Source organism: Phodopus roborovskii, unplaced genomic scaffold, assembly GCF_943737965.1.
Source record: "Phodopus roborovskii unplaced genomic scaffold, PHOROB, whole genome shotgun sequence".
Classification (NCBI taxonomy): Eukaryota; Metazoa; Chordata; class Mammalia; order Rodentia; family Cricetidae; genus Phodopus; species Phodopus roborovskii.
In genome coordinates this window covers 3,008,937-3,031,476 of record NW_026126541.1, presented here as the reverse complement: position 1 = coordinate 3,031,476, position 22,540 = coordinate 3,008,937, and the positions used below count along the sequence as shown (strand labels likewise).

The following is a 22,540-nucleotide window of genomic DNA, read 5'->3' as shown; positions in this document are numbered from 1 at the left end:
ATTTGTGTTTGTAAGTGTGAAACCGAATCTGATGACGCTTTTCAGAGCCTCTGAAGTGTAATGTTTCGTTTTGTTCCTTTGTTAAAATTATTTTGCCCTCTAATTATGAGAACACATCCACCACTGAGCTAACGTCAAAGGCAGCTGGGTGGTGAGCTGGCCCCTTGCCCAGACCTGGGAGCCAGCCTAATTTGAAAACCCTTTACCAAGCACAACTCGGAGCCTACTGCTCTCACAGACCATTGATCATAGGAGCTTTTCTTCGCTGACCTGAAAGTGTCCCTTTAATCTGATGCCAGCTGAGGCACTGACTACAGTAGGTAGACGCTCTGCAAGGTGAACCTGCCTCATAAAGAAGGCAGAAGCTGCCCACTCTCCCGCAAATGACAATTGGGTTCTCGTCTGTTCCTGGCCAGCTGTGATGACACAAGCCACTGAGGTGCCGCCCTACGCCCACTGCGTAACTCATCCCACTGATGCTCTGTGGTGAGCAGAGCACCTCTCCTGGAGGAGCACTTGCGAGTAACTCATGTCCTGAGAACTCACCTTTTGCCTGGAAGATACCTGGGCACAGGCACTGGACGGTGATTATCCCTCCAAAGCCAGGTCCCCTGTGACTTACGTGCCCCTGGAGCCTGTGAGGTCCCAACAGTACTGCCGCTGTGACACCTCTCAATTCAGGTTGTCCAAAGGGCATTTCTATTGTTCTCAAAGGCAAAGCAAAAGACAGTGATACTTTTTCTTTCCCACTCCGAGGGGTCAGCATTTATGGGATATACACAGTCAGGCACTCGGCTGTTTCGGGCAATGACAGTTCCATTTTCCCATCCTCCGTTGGATTGAAGGGGTCAGTTAAGCAAACTGTCTTCCAGGAGTCCTTGTGCAGCATAACCAGGAGGGTCCCACACAGGTCCTCAGACATCTGAGCCAGGCTCACAAATCTGTGTTGAGAAAAAGGGCTGCCCAGCTCTACTACCCTCTGCAGCAAAGGAGATTTGTCAAGGATCAGTTTGCCTGCAGACACCTCAGTCTCTGTTGGGGTACCTTTGGCCTTTTAGTTGTCTGTAATAACTTTTGGTAAGGTTCCAAGTACTTTATAGTGATAGTAATGGGAAAACCATGATTCCCTGCAATGTTCCCCTCCTGTTTTACCCTAATGGCTGGAAGCAAAGATTTGCATAATTTTACCCAGCCACTTCCTTCCACTTCGGCCGCAATCTGAGTTTCAGATAGAGGCCACAAGTTCGCTGCACAAATAGGGTTTGTTGAAAGAGTACTTTGACTTCACAGAGGCAGCTGTGTATCGTTCACCTATTTTCATGTGGCCCTTTTCCTAAGACACAAGCTTTGTGTCCCGTAAATACTATCCAACTAATGGTGCCTGTCACCTCCCCCAGACTGTTTAGCCGTGATTTGAAATTGTGGACGGGTCTGAAATTGTAGACAGCTCAAAGGAAAACATCTGCCCTGGCTCTGACTTCCTGCACAAACCTCAGAGAAGTATGGAAGGTGAAGACAAGTCCCCCGCAGGATAGCAGGGCGGTGTGGGACTCACAGGGTTGGTTTATAATATCAGCAGGGGCTCCAGGGACCTTCAGGGGGGAACCGTTGCTAGGGGTTTGACACCAAGCCAGTGTGGCAGCTGTTCCTGGGTTTTGTCAGTCTTGTACACACAGCCACAGACACTGAAACCTGTTCATTTGCGATGTGGACCAAGAGATGGAACCAGAAGCTCCCACTGCAGCCCACCCTGCATGGGTGAAGCTTGCCTGGTCCTTGGAGGGGGGTCAGATAACAATACCTGAGACTTGGATATCCAGTTCACTTCTCTAGGAGCACACAGCTCCATAACACTCTGTTCTTTGCTATTCAGTGTGTATTGACTGTTTATCTAAGAGACACATCGGAACATAAAAGTGAACAGTCCTTTTATGCAATGCATTCCCAATTCAAAAACGGGGGTACTAAATGTACATAACTAGAAAACAAAACGAAAAGAGCAAGCGACAGAAACCCCCAAAGGAAGACTCAGCCAGTTCCTCGACCCTTGATGTCAGGACAGCACCTAAGCATGAGTTTGAAACACGTACAATGCTACCAGCTGGGCTTTGACATAGAGATCCGATCCTTAACTACCAAGCCCAGATGTTCACTTCCAGACAAGCTCTTGAACCCACCAGTCCTCTGACTTCTTGGTGACCTTTGGCTCCTTCTGTTGCCACATAATAGCACATAGGAGGGTGCAGGACACCCTTGCCAGTGGGCTCCTGGAGAAAACCATCTGGAATCATACACGTGAAGAGCCAGCAGTAACTGTAGGAACCACCAACTCTAACATTTTAGAAATATCTCCAGAGACACTCTGAATTACAAGCCAAAGGGGAAAGAAAAAATCGGAAGCCGCAAACTCAGTTGGCTTAAAGTTGGTGTGGAATGCGGGGTTAATTGCTGACGACAGAAACAAGGCCCGTGGGTTATTATGGCCGCGTGTAGGCTAGCCCTTACAGAATCACGGCCACCCTGTCCCTGCCTCCCCGGTGATGCTCCTGCCCTGGGTGCTCAGCCCGTCCTCTGCATCATCCTCCTTTTCACTCTTGTGGAGTCCTTCCCTCCAGCACAGAGTCCAGCTCCCTGGCAGGCCTGCTTCTGGCCCAGTGTGGTCCAGGGGCCGGACCCACCCCGGCCTGCGGGTATCAGTGCTCAGTGCAACCATGTTGCTAATGCAAAGGCAAAGGCTGCTTCCCACCCCATTGCCCATCCTGATGCCAGCTAACCTTGATCTGTGAGCTGCTCTGATTTCAGACACTACAGTGACAGCCAGTGTTGCTCCCCATACAAGCCCCTGAGATGTTCCCTGGGTCACCAAAATCACTGTGTCTGGGACACACACAGCCTGGCTGGTTCCTTTCAATCACATGCTTCCGCAAAGTGTTTGGATGCACAGGCATCCGAGCCAGGCATCGGCCTTGGGTCTGGCTTTCCTTCCATGTCTCTCGATGACTTAAGTCATCCGAAGCTCTCCCCTGCTGGCAAATTGAGAACCCATGTGATAGTTAGCAGCACATCCAGGAGCTCTTCTGTCTTTGCCCAGGCTCTATGCTCTCTGAGCACAGCCAGCTACCACACATGGCCTGCATTATGCCCTCCATACTCCTTAATCAACTGTACCGTCACTCCTATTTGCATACATTGATACAATGTTGCACATAGAGGCCTGGGGGCAATGCCTGGCTTAGGACATGCTTTTGATCAATGGTAGCAAAATGTTGTTCTGTGCCAGAGTTGCTGTGGCCTTTATTACCATTGGCAGTAATTAATACCTTGGACCATACTGATTTCACATCTCTAGCAGTGTGTTTTGCTTTTTGTTTTGGCTCAAAATCACAGAGTCCCTTCCTTCGCCTGCAAAGTGAACAGAGCTGGAGTTGCACCATCTGGGGCAGGGGGGTTCAGGCCCCTGCACCCCACCAGCTGTGTGAACTGAACTAGTCATTTACACACTCTGCTTCATTTTGGCCATCTGTGAAGTGAGGATAAAAATAGCTCCCTGACCCACTTCAGCAGGATGGTCTTGAGGAGCAGCCTTGAGGGTGAATGAAAAGGCATGCTTTAACTGAGAATCGCAAGTTAATCTTTAGTCGGAATACCTCAAACAACGTTAATACAAACAGTGCTTTCTCTGTGGGATGCTGGCTGGAGCACGCCAACATCAGTGATGCCGGCTGCTTTCATGTTCCCTAATGCATGGGCAGCACGGGCAAGTCACACAGTCACGCATGTCCCTCACAACACTCTTGCTGTTCTATCCCCAACCCTGAGAACTGCCCACACTGTCTCAGTAGGTGCTGTCTGTGAGTCTTCCAGTCTGTCTGCCTGTATATTGTCCCCCTTATCTGGCATTCCAACTCACAATTATACTTGGTTTTGAATGAATGAATGAATGAATGCTATCATAAGACAGCATCACAATTATACAAATCCCACTGCTTTCTCCATTCCTTCCTTTTTAGTTTGAGATGGTGATAGTGATGATGATGATGATGATGATGATGATGATGATGATGGTAAAGATGATGGCTGGCATTTATTTTGAGATAATATAATTATATAATTTTCCCCTTACCTTTCCTCCCTCCAACTTTCATATACTCCTCCTTGCTCCCTTTCAAATTATTCATGAACTCTTTTAATTGTTATAACTGTGTGTATGTGTGTATGTGTGTGTGTGTATGTGAGTGTGTATGAGACAGAGTGTGTATGATATGAGTGTGTGTATAAGAGAGTGTATGTGTGTATGAATGTGTATGTATATATGTTTGTATGTGTGTATGTGAGTGTGTGTATGAGAGAATGCGTGTGTTATGAGTGTGTGTGTATGAGTGTGTATGTGTCTGAGTGTGAGTGTGTGACTGTGTGTTAGTGTGTGAGTGTGAGTGTGTGATTGTGTGTGAGTGTGTATGTGAGTGTGTCTATGAGAATGCGTGTGTGTATGAGTGTGTGTGAGTGTGTGTGTATGTGTGTATGTGAGTATGTGTATGAGAGAATGTGTGTTATGAGTGTGTGACTGTGTGTATGTGTGTGAGTGTGTGTGACTGTGTGTTAGTGTGTGAGTGTGGGTGTGTGTGAGTGTGGGTGTGTGTGAGTGTGGGTGTGTGTGACTGTGTTAGTGTGTGAGTGTGTGTGAGTGAGCGTGTGTGAGTGTGAGTGTGTGACTGTGTGTTAGTGTGTGATTGTGTGAGTGAGTGTGTGGGTGTGTGTGAGTGTATGTGTGTGAGTGTGTGTATGTGTGTGAGTGTGTGTGAGTGTGTGATTGTGAGTGAGTGTGAGTGTGTGAGTGTGAGTGTGTGTGGGTGTGTAATGTCCAGCCTGTATAATGTTATTTGTATATGTTGCTCAGGGTTGGCGGCTGCGCTCTTCTGTAGGAACACCATTCCTCTGGCTGTCAACACCCCTTAGTTGCCTGTAGTTCTTTGTGCAGGGCCGAAGCCTCATTGGGCCTCGCTGGGTCCCTGTGGCCCTTCTACTGTGCTCATTCAGCTCTTGTTTATGCAGTCACGTTGCTAAGACATTATGGATGTAGGAGACACAATCTCACAACAAATCCCTGATCCTCTGGCCCTTACAACCTTGCTTCTGCCCCTCTTCCAAAGTGTTTTGTAGATGTATCCATTGGGACTGGACTCCACAAGGCTGAAGTTCGATTACTTGTGGTCTTCTGTAATGGTCTCTGTTGCAAAAAGTAGTTTCCTTGATGAAGGGTGAGGCCCACACTTACCTGTGGGTATAAGGGCAAACATTTAGAATACACTTAGGTATTATGCTGTATTAGTAAAATGGTGGTTGTAGGTTCTTCCCCAAGATCTATGACTTTACTAGCCCAGGTAGTTGGCTTGGTTTCCAGTGTCAGGCATGGTTTCTGTTGAACAGGTCTTAAGTCCAATTAGAAAGCCGTTGGTTCCTGCCAAGATTCTTGACTTACTGCACCTTTAGGGTTACCATGCTATGGTGGCCACTGTTGTGTACATAGCCAGCATAGCATGCAGAGCTCTTGGTTGCTTTCTCTTTTGGAAGCTTGCATGGAAGCTTCTGGTTCCATGAGAGATAATCCTCAGTGGGGGGAGGCATTAATTCAGACAGCTGACATTTTTGAAATCTTAGGTAGTAGGCACTTAGAAAAGTCCTTCGTTTATACTCTTCACTATAACTTGGTCAAAAGACAGCATACTTGATGAACAATGGCATAAATTCCAAGGGTCACCAGCTCTGTTTAATTTGTCACTTAGGGACAAGAACAGCCACTGGTGGTAGCAGACATGAAGAAATCCTTCCTTCCCCATGAAGTGACTTCTTGTTCTAACCTCTTGATGTTTAGGAGTTGGGAGTTTGAGGCATTTGTAGTTTACTGATAAACTCTGCATAGCACCTTACAGCTTACAAAACACTTTTGCATACATAATTTTACTTAGTTAAGAAACAATAAAATATAATTTCTCTACACAATAAAAAAAATAAAATCTGGCCATTGTCACAATATTGCCATTTTTTCAGTTTCTCAGCTAGTGATAAACACTTTGGAATTGAGGATCACTAGTCTTAAAGTGAAGGTTATTATATGTTAGAAAGGTTCTTTTGTTTGGGGTCTTGGGTTTTTGTTTTGAGACAGAACCTTATGTGGGCTGGAATGTCCCTCACACTCGAGGATTCCACCCTCCATTCTGAGAACACCACACAGAGTGGTTGTTTTACTTGGTTTTGGAGTGGAGAAGTTTCAGCTGAGTTGCAAATTTACTACCAGCTTGGAAAGCTGGTATGGTAAAGGCTGGTTTTCCACATGTCATGACTCTAAAAAACACAAAGTTATATAAAAGAACCAAGTAAAATTCCCTACATTGTAACTAAAATTAGAACTGGTGGAAAATGGGGGAAGCATCATGGGAATTCGCCTAAACATAATGATTTGAGACAGCGCATTCCAGCCAATGAGGGAATGTTGTCATACACAGTCAAGGGCGTGCTCGACGGTGTTATAGAACATGGGTCAGGTGTCCCTGGAATGTATAGGTTTACATTTCCTATAATTCAGACACGGTGCCTTTAAATGAAATCACACAATGCCATCGTGTGTTAAAGGCCAGGTGACAGAGTACAAAGATCACTTAGATTTAAACACTGGCACCTGTGGCAGCCACTGGTTTTTAGCAGGTGATGGAGAAACATTCCTTTAAGCGCTCGCTCAGAAGAATATTACTGATATGCTTGTCTTTCCAGAGTCTGGAGCACTTGAAGTATTTCGGTTTTTATTCAGCAATGTAACCTTTGGAATTTTGCCCCACAATGACCTCACTTGTGATAGCCTTGCAACGGATAAATTAAAATGGAAATGCATATTTTCTAATTATGCACCCGGCCTTGGCTGAATATTGGCAAGCAGGGCCACGCTGAGTGTTCAATGGAGGCTGCTCAATGGCAAGAGTCTGTCTGTGTGACATCAAAGTTTCCCAAAGTCACTTCCTTAATCACGTGAAGGGTTACCAAAGCTCTGATCACAAGTGTGTAGCTATATACAATCAGAAGGGGAACATTTAAACATCCCAGCATGGTATTTCCATTTAAATCTGATTACAGTGAAATAAAACTGTAGCCATTAAAGGTTTAGAAGAACTACAAATACAAGCCGTAAAAGAAGACAGATAGTAAATGAGGTAGTAAAGCATTTCGGCGGGGTACACAGTTTACGGCGTTCATGCTGTCTTCCAGGAGCAGACTGCGCAATTCACTGCACACCCCGTACCATTCTCTGAACTCCACTTAAACCTGCAATTAACCTTTCACGCCTAATGAAGCTGTTTTCCTGGAAAATTAAAATATATAGTGCTGCTTGCTTTTACGAAGACTTGGGAGGAAAGTATTTCAAAATGAATGACTTTTTTTTTCAAGGTTTCTATTCAAATGTAAAATGCGAGAGCTCGATGTCTGTGTGCGATGCTAGAATGTTCTTTCCAGCGCAGTTTCATCCGACGTGCAATATTTATTACTGCACTTATTAATTGTTTTCTCGTGATTGTAAAGAGACACGCACCCGTGGTTTTTATGATTACACTGTTACTGCCAGAGTGCATCCACTTCACTTCTACGGGGAAAACCAGGGTTTTACAAACAATCACTAAACTCCTGGTGTGTTCCTAGTGTCTGAAGATGTATTTGCCAGTTAAGTGTCTGATTATCAGCTATTATCTTCCGTTCTGTCCCGGACATGTTTGCACGTGCTTACAGAGAGGTGAAGGTCTCAAATTCTAGGAAGCAAATATAGTTCAGGTTGCGACTGAGCCCCATCTTGGTGCATTGTGTACCTCCACACTTACAAGATGCCTGTGGTAATCTCTGGCACTCAGCACCGCGACTGCCCGGCCAAGCCCATTTGCTGAAGGAAATCCTGATGAAAGTACTTACCTCCTTCACAACGTGTCCCCACCTAAGTGACCCAGGGCAGCACGTTTGAAATGGCAGGAAGTCATGGGAGACAGGGACATGAGAGCCGGACTTTTTTATTCATGCGGTTTAGACTTGGAATGTAAATAACATGTCACGGTGCCTGGTATTTAAGAATTAAAAATACAGAAAGCTAAGGCTTGCAGTCAATATTTAAACCCTAGCATCTTTATTGAATCTGTGGGCGTATATTGACGCACACTGAACTAGCCCCCAGTGCCTGTGTGTTACCATGATACGGTGAATGAAATTCCTTTAGATGGCCAGCCTAAGATAATGAATTGTTCCCCCACTTAATTGTATTGCCGTGATAACAAGGAACTGTTGGAGGCCAGGAGAAGACAATAAGTGGATTTCATCAGATGATTTGTGTGACGTTTTGAAAAATGATCCTCTGGAGCAACCTGATTTTAATGGAACTCTAGTGGCAATCAGCACAAGCCACTGCGCAGGACCCAATGGCATGCTTCCTCCCATGGTGCACAGCAGAAGGTTATCCCACGAAAGCCCCCTGGCAGTGAGCACTCCAGACTGGGAGACAGTGGCTGTGGCAGGGCAGCTCTTAGAACCCATTTCTGGCTTACTTTGTTGGGTGTGTACCTTGTTTTAAAATACAGGCAAGACCTGAGGTTATTCATATCTACATCTCATCATTGCCAATGGGGAAAGGAAACCACATTCTACATGAAAACAACCGAAAGCTATTTATTTCAGGAGCCTGCTGTTGGAAGGTGGCCGGCCACCTTCCGCTGAAGACTTGTCATCAGGCTATGGAATGGGGAGGGTTCAGGGGACAAGGGGTGTGCTGTTACATCGAGATTGGAGAGTGTTGGGTTATGGGAGCTGTAAAGAGGCAAACTACCAGTGAGTGTGTCCTGCACAGCTGGTTAGGGTGGACATCTCCTTTTCCCAGTTGTCCTACACTAGCACTGAAGGCAGGGATTAGGTAGGCTGCCTGGTTATTCACTGAGCCCCAACTGTTTGGGAAGATGGCCGTTACTGAACAATCTGCATTCCTACCACTGTAAGTTCTTGCTTGCTGGCATCCTGCACAGCTCCTGGCATCTCATGCGTTGGTTTCCTGAGCATGCAGCCGGTGACAATCCTGAGCTCTTACTTAGGGTCTGGATATTGTCTGTATGCCCAGCCTTTCCCTCACATGTAACGTATGAGGGGATTGGAAGGAGATAACATCCCTCCTTAAAAAGCTACTAAGTCCACTTTTCTTTTTGTCATTTAATGAGAATAGGAAGCAGAATAATGAAGTGTGCAGGTGCCTAAAGCTAGAGATGAGGCATCCCCACATCCACGTGTCCCTACAGAATTGAGGCCTGTTTCTCTTCCTCACCCTTGCAGGAAGGTAGGAGGAAGACTTGGCAAGTTCTGGTTGTCCTGGTGGTTTTAAAGTTTACCCTGTATCAAACAGGAGGAGGCACAGAAATCAGAAATAAAATCCTGACATTTGACATCCAAGTTACATAAACACAATTATTACAATCTTTACGCTGTACATAATTATGACATTATGACCTCCCGAAGGGCCAGAAACCATGAGATAAGGTAAGAGAGTTAAGCTTAGCCCCAAATGAAAAGCGCATTTAACCTATGCACAAGTTAAAAGTGACCCTGAGTGTCCTCTATAACTGCACATGGTGGGCGACACTTGGATACTACTGTCCAGAGGATCCCAAGGTTCCCAGCATGCTTAGAGCTGTTCCTATACAGAGTTAGTTGTTCTTTTTTTTTTTTTATTAATTATAGGACAGCACAAAAAGCTGCCAAGTTAAGAGTAAGCACAATTTTTTGTTTCATTTGTAAATTAACTGAAATATGGAAATATGGTTTATGAGTTTTCAGCTCAATGTGTTCCCAAGCTTCGGAATCCTGAGGCAAACCAAGAGTACTGTGAGAGATGGCACTTTAATTAGGCTTTGAACGTCACGTACTCCCCAATACAAAGGCACTGCCGCACAAGGGTGAATTAGCAGAGGATGTCCCATTTTAGCATCTGAAGCTCTTTAGTTTGCTCCTGGTGTTGCTTGCACTGTAAGGGGGGGTGGCAACATCTGCAGCTACAGGGAAATGAGAACGCACTTTCCAAGCTCTGGCATGATTTCGCCCGAGTGAGTGTAAGTCATCTCTGCCCACAGTAAAGGAGCCGTGCATTAACCCTTCTATCTGCTGTCTCCAGAGAAGTCGGTGCCAGGGGCAAATGAGCGGGAAGTTGTAAACTATGACAAAAGTACTCAAGGAGACCTGAGGAAACTTGAGATCTGCTCCGTCTGAACTTGTGGTTAGCTTGACCAGAGGTTGTGATGATATAAAAATAAATAAAAAATAAACAAATTCATAAAGTAAAGAAATAAAGTGTTTACCATGAGTCAACCCTACCACCCAATCTGTGGCACTTGGGAGTTCACGGGAGATTGCCAAAGAGCAAGAACTAGCTTATTTCAAGTCTGAGCCTGTGTTTTCTCTGAAAATGCCAGGGAGATAGTAGCATTCTGAAGGGCTCTTTGGCAGCAGCCCCTAAAATGTAAGTGTATGTGGTATTTCTTAGTGTGTGTGGTATTTCTTCTCCGTCTAGCCATAGCTGCTCCTCCACCATCGCCTACAGTCTCCAGATGTCCTTGAGTGCATTTCCCTTCCAAACAGAAGATGTCTAGTCATGAGCTCTCCACATCCTCCTCCTACACTGCCCCCCTGTGCGGAAAAGTTCACCCACCTCTCTCCATTCAACAACTTAAGCTGGGGGCTTAAACTGGCCAACTCCGATGGCCGTATGTCCCTGCTCACCTTCCACTCAGGTGGGTCAGAGATTACCGAAATCTACTTCGAGGGAACTCAGTGGCCTCTGGTTAAGGCCTTCTAAAGTCGTGTGCCCCCGTTCCACGGGTCTTCCTGTGTCCCATGGTCCTTTATTGTCATCTCTCTCTGCTCAAGAACCCTGTGTTCTGTTCTTTCGGGACCATAGGATCATGTTTGAAGCCTATGTGGAGTAAATTGACCGTGACAATGAAGTGACCCCCAAAACAAAGATCTTCCTTGAGAAGCGTCACGTGAAGATGGCAGGAAGGCATAAGAACTGGGCCAGCTCGCTTCAAAATCAATTCCCCAAGACCTTGGGGTTCAGTCAGGTCTGAAGCAAGGCCAAGCATTCTGGCCCTGTGGTGAAGGATGGGAATTTTGGAATAGTTTTTGTTTTACTCTGGAATTGTAGGACTCTACAGAAACAAACTGGCCATGCTTGCTAGGGAGGGAGAAAGATAAATTAGTGTCAAACACAGTTTTTCAGGGCAACAAAACTATCCGTGTAGCAATGTGGCGGAGCTGGTGGAAAGCCTTGGGCCTGCTAATGGAAGCCACCAACCTCAAGTGGCAATCTTGTATCTGTGTTCAGTTTTTCCAGAAACTTAACAGTGTTCCAAGCCTCTTTTAAAAGACACATCTAATGGGTTTTGTTTGTAGAAGCAAAAACAACATAGTAACCTTGGAGGTTCCCAACCTACCCGGAACAAACTGTATTCAACACAGAAATGAAGTAGAAATGAAGTGAGGAGTTGAGCCCACAGCAGACCACAGTGCTTCCTGGGGCTCTGACTGGGTGTCCCAGTATTATATCCAGTTAGCTGTGTCGATCAGTGCTAGCTAGTTCACCAGTAAGCACCCGAGCACTGCCTGACCAAATGTGTTGGCATCATCCAAAGCCACCTCTGTCCGTCGAAGACGTCTTTGTGAAGGTCTAAATGCCTTTCTCCTTTCTTTCCAGGCCTTGCTATCGCCAGTGCCCTGATAGACATTTCACAGCAGAAGCCTTCTGACAATAAAGACAAGACTTCCGGAATCCGCAACCGGAAACACCTCTCCACACGTCAAGGAACTTGTGTCTGAGTGGAAGCCACCTCGGTGCTGTGTGCTGGTTTACTTCACAAACCGCTTCCCTTAAAGCTGTTCTGTGGCCTTGGGTCTTACAAAGGTTAATGTCCTGGGGTCCAGGGCCCAAGCACAGTTCCCTCTAAGTGGGCAATGTCCCAAGTGGCCAAAGAATGCCAGTGAGGTTTTTTTCATTTTTTTAAAAATAACAGTATTGATGGTCACAAGTGACAGATTCAGTTTCTATGGCTTCCTTGGGCTTAGAGCTAACACAACTTACTATGGGAAAAGATGTATATTGTTTCTTAATACAGATGGAAATATGTAATTCTTATAAGCCAACTGTTTATATCCCAAGACTTTAAAGAAAGACATTTTATAATGCTTGAATGGTGAGAAATGTACAGTTTTTGCCTCTCGGCAAACATCAGTTACTTGCATATGAGTAGGAAATGAACAAATCATGGCAGCTGTGACTGCTGTTTTGTCTCATTATAAATATGAAAGCAAGGCTTTTATTTAATAAGCTGTAGGTCATGTGTTTAAATTCTGCACATGACCATATAGTATCCAGAGTCAATTTGAGAATGCGACAATTTCCAGCTAATAGGAACTCGGACCAGAGAGTCGGTCTGGATGCCTGCGTGTGTGGCAGGAACTTTGTTAGAATGTTGAGCATGGGGACATTCCTGCAATGACAAAGCATGGAAAAGACTGCCTGGCAATTAGTGTCCCCTCTCCCACAAACAGTCTCCAGTTCAACAACCAGAAGATGGCCAGTGCGGTCACTGGATAGCAGAGTTTCTGGTCCTGATGGTGGTGCTCTGGTTGCCTGGGATCTCTGTGCCAGCACCAGGCCAACGTGTTCCCCTGGGCCTCCACTAGGAGGCGCCATTTTCTTCCAGTCTTCTGTTCTCTGGGTTGTACTTACCTCTTACAAGTGTTACAAAACGTGTCTTAAAGGTAAGACTTTCCAAGTTCCCTGCCACCGACTTCTTCCTATAGAATGCAAGCAGGAAAGAGACACCCCGGCGGCGAGCATCGGCAAATTCTCCCTCCCCAATACAACCACACCGCGCAGTCACACCAGGCGGTGAGATGTCCACAGTCCAAGGACAAATTCATTGCTGGCCACATCCTAAACATCCCTAATGACACAAAGTCCTGAAAAACAGCAGGAAAGAAAAACAAAAGGAAGACAGCTCGCACATGGGATTGTCACGTGTGCCCTAATCCCAACCGCAGTTCACCGAGGTTCAGTCTGGAGTGGCTATGGTTGACTTCAGGGTTAGCCCAGGAAAGGCGAGAGACTAGAACAACGAAAAAGATACCCAGAGCTGCTGCACACTCTGTAGTCTTGTTTAATATGAGAGTCATTACATCTAATCAATGTTAAGTACTGTAAACATACTTTTCGTGTTCTTTGGAATTCTGGAAGGGGATGGGTGACACTTTACGATTAATGCCTGGTTACTTGTTGCATGCCATGGTAGAGCAGTAGCAGAATATGACCCTATCCCAATGTCAAATATTTATTTCAAATTCCATGTATACATAGCTTAATTTGATGAGGATCGAGTGTAATATGTAACAGAAATGACCACAGAATATGTACTGCATCTTACAAAACAGTTAGGTCCCATCTAACCATGATTGTCTTATTTTGATAACTAGCCTTTTGAATATAGTATATATTCTTTATGTTGGCATGATAATTTGACTATATTTTCCATGCACTCAAAATCAGATGACTTTGTAGAATAGTTTTAGTAATTTTCTCTACAGCCTGTGGGGTTTGGGTCGGGGAGGGAGGGCTGGTTGCTGATACTTCCCAGGAGATTTTTCTCTCAGAAAACTACTTGAGTTGAATTTGTAATTGTCTCCTAAAGACAATCAAGTAATTTGATCAACTTTTTTTTTGGCTTTTGGACACTTTCTTGCTGATTTTTTTCCCCATAAAATAATAAATTGGCAAAACCGGTCATTATAAAGATCTAGTCATTTGAAAATAAGGCAGTTGCTCATTTTGTTTAATCCCCAACATCTGTCACTAAAGAAAGCTCATACAACGGAAAGAGAAGTCATCAGACCTGTGTGAGTCATTACAGCTTCCAGTTCCAGCAGTCAATGCCAGCAAGGAAGAGCTGCCCAGTCTCATCCACCATGAATCCCACAAGGTTCTTAAAACTTAAATTCGAATTAAGAGAATTATGGAATTTAATGCAATGTCACCCTCTACCATTAACTCTGTGGCCAATTATGCAATATATTCTTGGCATATAAAGCTTTTTACTGGAAATAAAATTCTTCACCTCCAGGTGAAGTGAACCAAAGGCATCGCTCTCCGTGGTCTGCTCTTACACGACTCCTCCCGATGGCTTTGTATTTGGATGCTTTCCTTCCTTAAAAATCAAGCCGCTTGTGTATGCAGAATCTTTCTGAGAAGTTGGGGGTCCAAATGGGTGATTCTTTTGAGAATGTCTTTAATGAGATTCTCGGTATCTCGGCGTAGAGTGACTTGGGGAACCTCATGGCGGAAAGTCTCACTCCACTAAGTACACGCACTGTCAGTCCACTGGAACTGAGTTTAAACATTGACTCGGGAACATTATTTGGGCAAGTAGAACAATCCCAGTGAAAACACAGTGTGTTTGTGTTTGTGAGGAGTTAGTTTGGTTGGTGAACTTTAAGGATAAGAGTTAAAGAGAGTTAAGGTTCTCATAAGGAAAAAAGTTACATTAGTGATATGTAATGAACAGTGATCTACACTGTAGTGTGTGTGTGTGGTGTATGTATATGTGTGTTATGTATATGTGTGTGTATATGTATATGTCTGTGTGTATATGTGTGTATGTATATGTGTGTGCATGTGCGTGTATGTATATGTGTGTATATGTGTGTATGCATGTGTGTGTATGTGTGTGTATATGTGTATATGTGTGTGTATGTATGTATGTATGCATGTGTGTGTATGTGTGTAGAGGTATGTGTGTGTATATGTGTGTATGTATGTGTGTATGCATGTGTGTGTATGTGTGTAAATGTGTGTGTGTGTGTGTGTGTTGACAGCAGACTTCATCCTTAGTCATTACTCATTTTTTTTTCACCTTACTTGATTTGATCCCATTTTATCTTTGAGACAGGATGGTTGTTGATTTACCTACACTGCAGGCCAGTGAGCCCCAGGGATCTGCTTCTCTGTCTCCCCAGTGGACTCTGGAGGACTGAATGCAGGTCCTCAAGCTTGCAGGGCAAACATTTGGCCCACCCTCTCATCTCCCAGCCCTGCCCTGTTGTGTTCAATAGGAAAACACTAACTAGAACGTCTATGCAGTCAATTCTTGCAGTCCTTTCTGACATCTCGTTTCCTTTGGGTGTCATGAGACAGAGGCCCTGTGTAGTGGCCATTGCCCCTGACATGGGATCATTTAGAGGGTGTTCACATGAGGTGTGTGGTGCCAGGGCTGTTTTGAAGGCCGAGCTCTTCCACCTAAGCCCACTGTGGGCCCATGGTTAGCATAGCTGCTGTAATTATGGGGTGGCCAGGCTAGTTTACTCAGAAACACGCCCTGTGCCTCTGGGATCTGGAGATTTCTAACCCAGTGCCATTGACCACCCACAAACAAGGCATGAGGGACAGGTGTGTCCCTCTGTCATTTTGAGACTCGTTTGCTTAGTTGTTTTCTCAGTGTCCGTAGAACTCTACAGAAAAGCAGGTATATGTTTCAAATGCTTCAGAAACTGAGAACCAGGCTCCACCTTTACTTGCAAAACTCACTTGCTGCCTCCCAAGACTGAGCTCAGGGTTTAATCGATCATGAAAATCTCCAGTTAGGGCAGATTCCCATCTTCAGACTCAAGGACAGGGTGGCCTGTGGGACAGTCTGCTCAGTACGCTGCCAGAGGTCCTTACTGACTGACAGGCAAAGGGTCACACTGCCCTGGGCCTGAGCTGCCTCTGTAGCACCAGGGAGTTCATTTAAATCAGTCATCCCTCTAATTCCTAATGCTTTGCATAATTTCCCAAGGATTCAGGACACTGGATGCTCAGCAGTGGTTTCCAGTGATACATAGTTAACATTTTAGTTTCACCCAATTTTTTAAATTAAGAATTATAGTTGTAGCTCTGTGTGTGTGTGTGTGTGTGTGTAGGTGTGCAAGCCTGTGTTAAACACTGTGTAAACATTTAAATATGCCTTTAGAAGCATATGTTTTAGAATATGATTTGCTGCTAGTTGGAACTTTAATTGTTAAAATAAAAACATTGGCTTCTCCAGGCCCGGTCACCAAATACAGGATTTTATGTGTGTGTGTTGGAGGGTGGGAGCCTTTTGTTTTGTTCGGTTTGGTTTTGCTATGTAGCGCAGGCTAATATCAAACCCGTAGTCCTCCTGCCTCACGATTTGAGATCACAGGTCAGCACCCCTACACCCATCTTCTAAGCTGCTTCTGCTATTATTTTTATCATGTTGACCTTTCTGGCGTCCTCCAGCAAAGAGCACTCCTCCTCAGAATCTGGAAGGCAGCTGTGAAAGTTGTTGGTTTCACAGACTATATCATTCTCCCCTTCTTCAGATCCTCCATGACCTTTCCCCGACATGCTCTCCGGATCCCGGGTTTTTCTTAGAATGGGAAGGCTGTGCTGTGAGAGATGGGGCCTCAGGGTGCCAGCGCTCAGTGAGGCTCTGAGCCCAGGGGCTGGGCTCCCAGGACTGGGCCTTGCTCATGCTAAGGCAAGTGTTTTACCACCGAGCTGTCAGGCTCCGGCTCACTGAGTTGCCAAAGCTGCATTTGAACTCGAGACCCTGTTCTTCTTAACTCTTTCCTCTCTTGACCCCTGCTACCACTGTAGATTCCCCCAGCACCTGGGACAGGCTGGGCTAAGCCCTCATGTGCTCTAGCAGGCTTCCTGCCTGGGCTCTGCTGGAATGCCTGCTGGCTGAAGCGGCACAGTTAACAAAGTACTTGCCCTGCGAGCATAAGGGCCTGAGCTCTAGCCCCAGTGCCCTATACGAGGTGGCTCAATTGGCATTAAGAGCTTGTACTGCACTTGCAGAACTGTGTTTAGGCTCCCGGCTGTCATCAAACAGCTCACAAAACCTGTAACTCCAGTTTCAGAGGTTCAACACTCTCTTCTGACATCTGTGGCCATTTAATTGCAATCAGTGTCAAAAAGGAGAGTGTTGGGTGAGCAAGATGCCTCAGTGGGTGTCCATGAACATACAGACACAAATGCACGTGTGATTGCAAGCACACAATGTACACACACACACACACACACACACATACAGATCAAATACCTGAGGAGAACCCTCTGTAGCCCAAAGTCAACAGCAGGCTTTCAGGATCCTCAAGGTCTCTGGCTGGGAGCTGATCTCTGCCCTCTGCCCTCTGCCCTCTGCCCTCTGCTCTCTGCCCCCTGCCCTCTGCCATCTGCCTCTGCCCTCTGCCTCTGCTGACAGTTGCACAATATTGCATCCTCCTCCCTCCAGGCAAGGTGGCTCTCTATCATGGTTTCCAAAGATGGCTGCGAGGCCCAAGTGAAAAGTAGCCAGGTCAACAGGAAGCACCTTCTCCTCAAGCCCTGCTCGCTCTCCTCCTCACCCGCTCTGTGGGCCTCTGTCCTGCTCACTCCCAGGCTTTTTTTTTTTTTTTTTTTTTTTTTAATAGCGGGTTATGATGACATGGAGATTTGTGGGGTTTGGCTGGAAAGTGATTTTAGGGAGATCTGCCTAGGTTTGTGATAGCTACTGTGAACCCAGGCACGCTCTTCCAGCCCTACCCATGACCTGTAGAGTACACACACTTGGCTGCTTTGCTGTCTAAACATGGAGCTGTTGTATCATTGTGAATACTCATCTACACACTAGGGTCTCTGAGCTTTCTTCGTTCTCACGACTTGATCCCCTGGTTTAGACCATACACTGAAGAGATAATTCTCCCCATTCATATGCAGGGGAGGGCGCAGCCCTTCTACTGACACAGGGTCTGCTCACCACTGGGTCTGACCCAGCTGCTTTTGGCAGAAGTGTTTTTGCTGAGGGGAGACAGTTATTTAAGCATGGGGCTGCTGTGTGTAGTGCGTAGAGAACATTCTCTAAGAAACCCATTCAGGAAATAATAATATTAGTGAATATAGATTCTTGCAACAATTGATTTCCTGGCTTTGTATCCACCTAGTACCCAAGCATCTTAGATCGTGCACTATTCCCCCAGTACCCAAAGGCATCTTAGATCCTGTACTCTCTGGTAATTGATGTGCTAAGTGACCTTAGAATTTGGACACAATCAAATTTTGCTATAAAGTCAAATGACAGCCCCCACTTTTAAGGTCTTAGGTCAGTTGTCTAAACCATCTCTAAGTGAACTGTGACAAAATGCTTACCTAAGAGGGTGGCAAGGGGACACAGCTTGGATGGAAATGTCCTCATGAACTCAGTACTCAATGCATATACACGAATATAAAGAAAGAAAAACAAACCTCTTATCTACTTCACTCTACTCCTCCGTGGCTTCCTTGGTGCTGTCATCGATATCAGAGGAGACCGTGGTTACTCATCTGTTACTATGGAAGAGTCCAAAATTGAACTCAGCAGCTCCTGAGCACTGCCGCTTGTTTCCTTTGAACTCCGTGTGTGCGCGCAAAGGAACGACACCAAAGTTCACAGAGATGCCAAAGCTCCCACGTAATTATTAAGCAGTCTGAACGCAGGAAATGCATTCCTCGTGATTCAGATATGTTCTCTTCAAGGTTTTGGGATATCCATGACATATTTCACAACTAAATGTCACCTGCCTTCACTTTAAATGGCGGTTTTGTAGCAAGCAGCACAGGCCTCGACCCTTCATGCACTAGGCAATCTGCTCCTCAGGCTGCAGAACAGCATACTCACATCCCTATCAATGCTTTAAGAACAAATAACTGGCATAAAATGGGCACGCAGCCTTGTTCTCTCCTGAGGATGCTGGCTTGTTTGAAATACGATGGCACTTCAGAGGGAAGGCCGGCTGGAAGGACACCAATAAAAACACTAGGTCTGCTTAAGACAATTTGATTTCACCCTGGAATGAATTACTTCACACCACAATAGATAACGGCAAACAGGACGTGTGGCTTGTCAAGTGCAATTGAGGCTTCCTAGCCGGAGATGGCAGAACCCTCCCAATGCCCGCCTGCAGACGACCTTTGCGAGAGAGACCTCTGGGACTGCAGTGTTCACTCCTTGTGGACTTCTCAGATGACAGTTCCAACTAGACTTTCCCGTGCACGAGGAGGAGCAGCTCTGTGGACACGAGCTGGCAAAGGAACGGCCTTTCAGAGGTAACAGCACACAGGCCTGTCCACGACGAGTCTGCGGGAGTCTGTAGTGATGCACTTTCTGCTGTGTGCTTTTATACAGATGACACCGTGTTTATAGTATGGCTTTCTATTTTTATTTTTTAAAGCGAGGTCCGGGATACGGTTATGTGGCAGCATTAGCAGCTCTTGGGTGCAAACAATCACTCTGTGAAGCTGAGGGTGATTTTATCCTGAAGGCTCATGTTATGCCCCCACAGGAACCACTTGGAAGAAAAAAAATCCTTTTTCTTTTTATTTTCCTAGTGGTACATAACATTACAACCATGATTATAGCCCCAGACCAGCATTCGTGCAATTCATGGTAACATTTTCTTCTGTTACAAATTATTCTTGGTGGAGCCTTGAGAATGGCTTTGATATGGACTCTTAAGAGACTGTTCGAGAAGATTGTAGCAGCAATGCCCGGTTCATCACTGTGATGTAGAATAATGATTGGTGATGTCTGAAAACTCTGGAATCTGCTGTCTATTAATAGAAAGTTTAATTCACCTGGTAAAACACACTCCTTGCTTCCACTGAAATTAAATGGGAACCTTGTGTTGGGCTTAATCACATTAGAATAGATCGGGATGCTGGCGTTATTTGGGGTTGTGTGCTTTGTTTGATATGAAGTGGTGTGCATACCACACAGAGAGCTAAGTGTCCTTTATCCTACCCCCCCCCACTACCACCACAGTGAAGTTCCTTCCTCCCAGGAGCAGGTGCAATGTGCCTTTGGAACCCGCAGCATTGGCTAACTCTCCGCAAAATCACAACATTTTTGCAGGGTTTTCCAGGGATGGCCCCCATGTTCGTATTCCAAAGGCCGGGGAGAGGCGGGCTGCCCTTTACTTCACTGAGCCACAGTGAGGAATACATCCTTTACTAGGGACTGAGTAACTGTTACAATGTACATTTCCATCTGATGGGCACTCAGAATGCCCTCACTCAGGAAACGTAGGCAGGAGAATCATCACAAGTTCTAGGCCAACCTTGGCTACTTAGTGAGACCCTGTCTCAAAAGAAATAAATAAAACTAAAAGGACACGGAGAATGAGATCCTATCTTAAAAGTGTAAAGACAAAGCCATATCCAGATGAAGTTGAATTGTCTGAAGCTAAGCACTTTCTGTCCAATTAAAAAATGAAGTTTCTCTCCTGTGCATTCGCGTCTGGAATCTCACTGGGAGTTTCACAAATGAAGTATCTTACACAGAGCATTGGCATTTGTGCCTGATACAACAGCTTTCGTGATTTATCCATCGATAGGGACATACGCAAAAACACTTTTAAGAGCATCCACTGCAGTAAGAGAGCAAACATTCCCCCCTCTTTCTGCTAGCGGTTACCTAGGTAGATATTTTCCTTGGATAAACAATCTCCAATGTCTGCCGAAGCGTGCACTGATGGTCCCCAGTAGTGTTAGCAGCCGAGTTTTATTCTAGCAACTCCGGGAAACGAGTCCGTGGTGCAGGGCAGGCGGCCCCTCGGGAACCTCAGAGTATTTGTTCTCTAGCTGTTGTAAAGGTAATTAAGGAGCAGTGCATGTTTCTCAATTAATGATTTCTCATTCAGCAGGGGATCTTTGATGCTAATTTGTTTTAATCAGGGCAGGGGCTGCTCAAAAACTCCAAACAATCCACTGAAGAGGGACTAGGAATTTTTAATCAAGTGGAAGAGATTTAAATCTGCGAGGGACGCTCCCATCATGTGCCTTCGATTCTCCTTCATTTAACTGTGTTCTTTGGGCTTCTATAAACCAATATGAGACTATTGAACGGAGTGTATTGTATCACGCAGCTCAATTCTTTCTTGGGTGTTTGTGTGTGTGTGTGCATAATGGACCTTCCTTTTTTCTGTGTAAAAGCCTGTTTACATTCAGACTTCAGGTTTCCCTTAATAGAGAATATATTTCTAAATAAACTTTAAAACAAGTATCTAATGCCCTTTTGTTTGTACCCAGCGAAATAGTGTATTTTTATATATTCACCTATGTGTGACAAGCGAATGATGGGAGATACATTAGAAATGAAATCTAAATCATTATTTTTACCCCATGGACTCTTGTCACTGAGTGGCTGTTCATGACTCCAGTGGCTAAAGTCAAAGTGCATTGCACAATTACACACACAGAAACGCCCCAGAGCTAATTATGTCACGGCATGATTGGATGCTAGCTTTTATTTTAGAAGTGACGTCATCGGGTGACTTTGCCTTCAGACAGTGAACATTCAACAGTAGTGAGTTGCAGTCACTGCCTTTCTTAGCTAATAACCAGATTTGGTCTCGTTGTCATGTTTTCAAGTCAAAGTGATTTTTACACGTGAGTCAGTCTTGTGGAAATGGAGTCTAGTTTCCTTTTTCCTGAATATAGGAAAACCTCAGTAAGTGTTCCAGAGGTCTAAACATTTATAAGCATACTGTTTTGTCACGCTGACGTAAGTGGTTCTTAACCTATGGTGTCGAGAATGAACTAGATGGGGGGGGGTGATTAAAGCAAAGCCTGGGACCATCGGCAGGCACCCAAGAATTTCCATGTTTGACACGTTCTAGGGAGAAGGACAGAGGGGGCAGAGACAGAGGGTCCCAACTGGGGGCTTCCTGTCAGGGACTTCCTGTCAGGATGGAGGGGGCGTGCCTGCAATGCCAAACCAGACCGTAGAGACCACAGTGAGGAGTCCCCATGTCCCACAAGGTCATGGCCTTCCAGGTTGTTCTCTGGTTGGGCAGGACCAGGACCTAGACGGTGGATTTGGGTGACAAGGTATCAATGCCTATGCTTTATATTTTTACATGTTCATTTATTCAGATTCGTTGCTTTATATTTTTATCTGTTTATTTATTCAGATATTTTTGACACAGGGCCTCGTGAGCTCAGGCTGGCCTCGAACTCCAGAGCCTCCTGTCTCCACCTCCTTAGTGCTAAGCTCATAGGCATGAGACACCACACTTCGCTATTATCTGTATTTTAATTGATAAAGACCCCCTCGAAGAGCTTTCCAGGAGTTGCAAATGTTTGAAAATGAACTCTTCTTCGGAGGGTGCGAGGCCTTGGTTCACCCACACTAGTGAGGCATGCCAGAAGCCAACTTGCATGGGTTCCTACGTCTGCCGGTAAGAGTAGCATGGGGCTTCTGTGGTTTTGATAAAGGCCCTGGCTAATTGTTTATTTAGGGGATAAAGTTCATCCTTCCCGGTGTTGCCTGACCATCATGAAGCATCAATGAATACTCATACACACCAGTAATAGCCCATTGTCTTATAATTACTCGTGTGTCACGAATGATGGGAATGTTGTTTCTAAAACTGACAAGAGACAGCTGTGGAAAACTCTACCTAG

The 22,540-nt window shown here is 45.3% G+C and overlaps 1 protein-coding gene across 2 annotated transcripts in view; it reads left to right on the top strand.

Annotated features, from left to right (window-relative positions):
- The window catches only part of Atrnl1 (attractin like 1), a 507,438-nt gene extending 493,243 nt beyond the window's left edge, over positions 1-14,195 (top strand). Inside the window, exon 29 of one of the 2 annotated variants that reach the window (XM_051199717.1) lies at positions 11,759-14,195. In XM_051199717.1, the coding sequence (XP_051055674.1) occupies positions 11,759-11,880 (122 nt within the window). In that variant the 3' untranslated portion in view covers positions 11,881-14,195. The remainder of the gene's footprint in view (positions 1-11,758) is intronic. The other variant, XM_051199718.1, reaches the window with a different exon arrangement.
- The last annotated feature ends 8,345 nt before the right edge of the window (positions 14,196-22,540 follow it).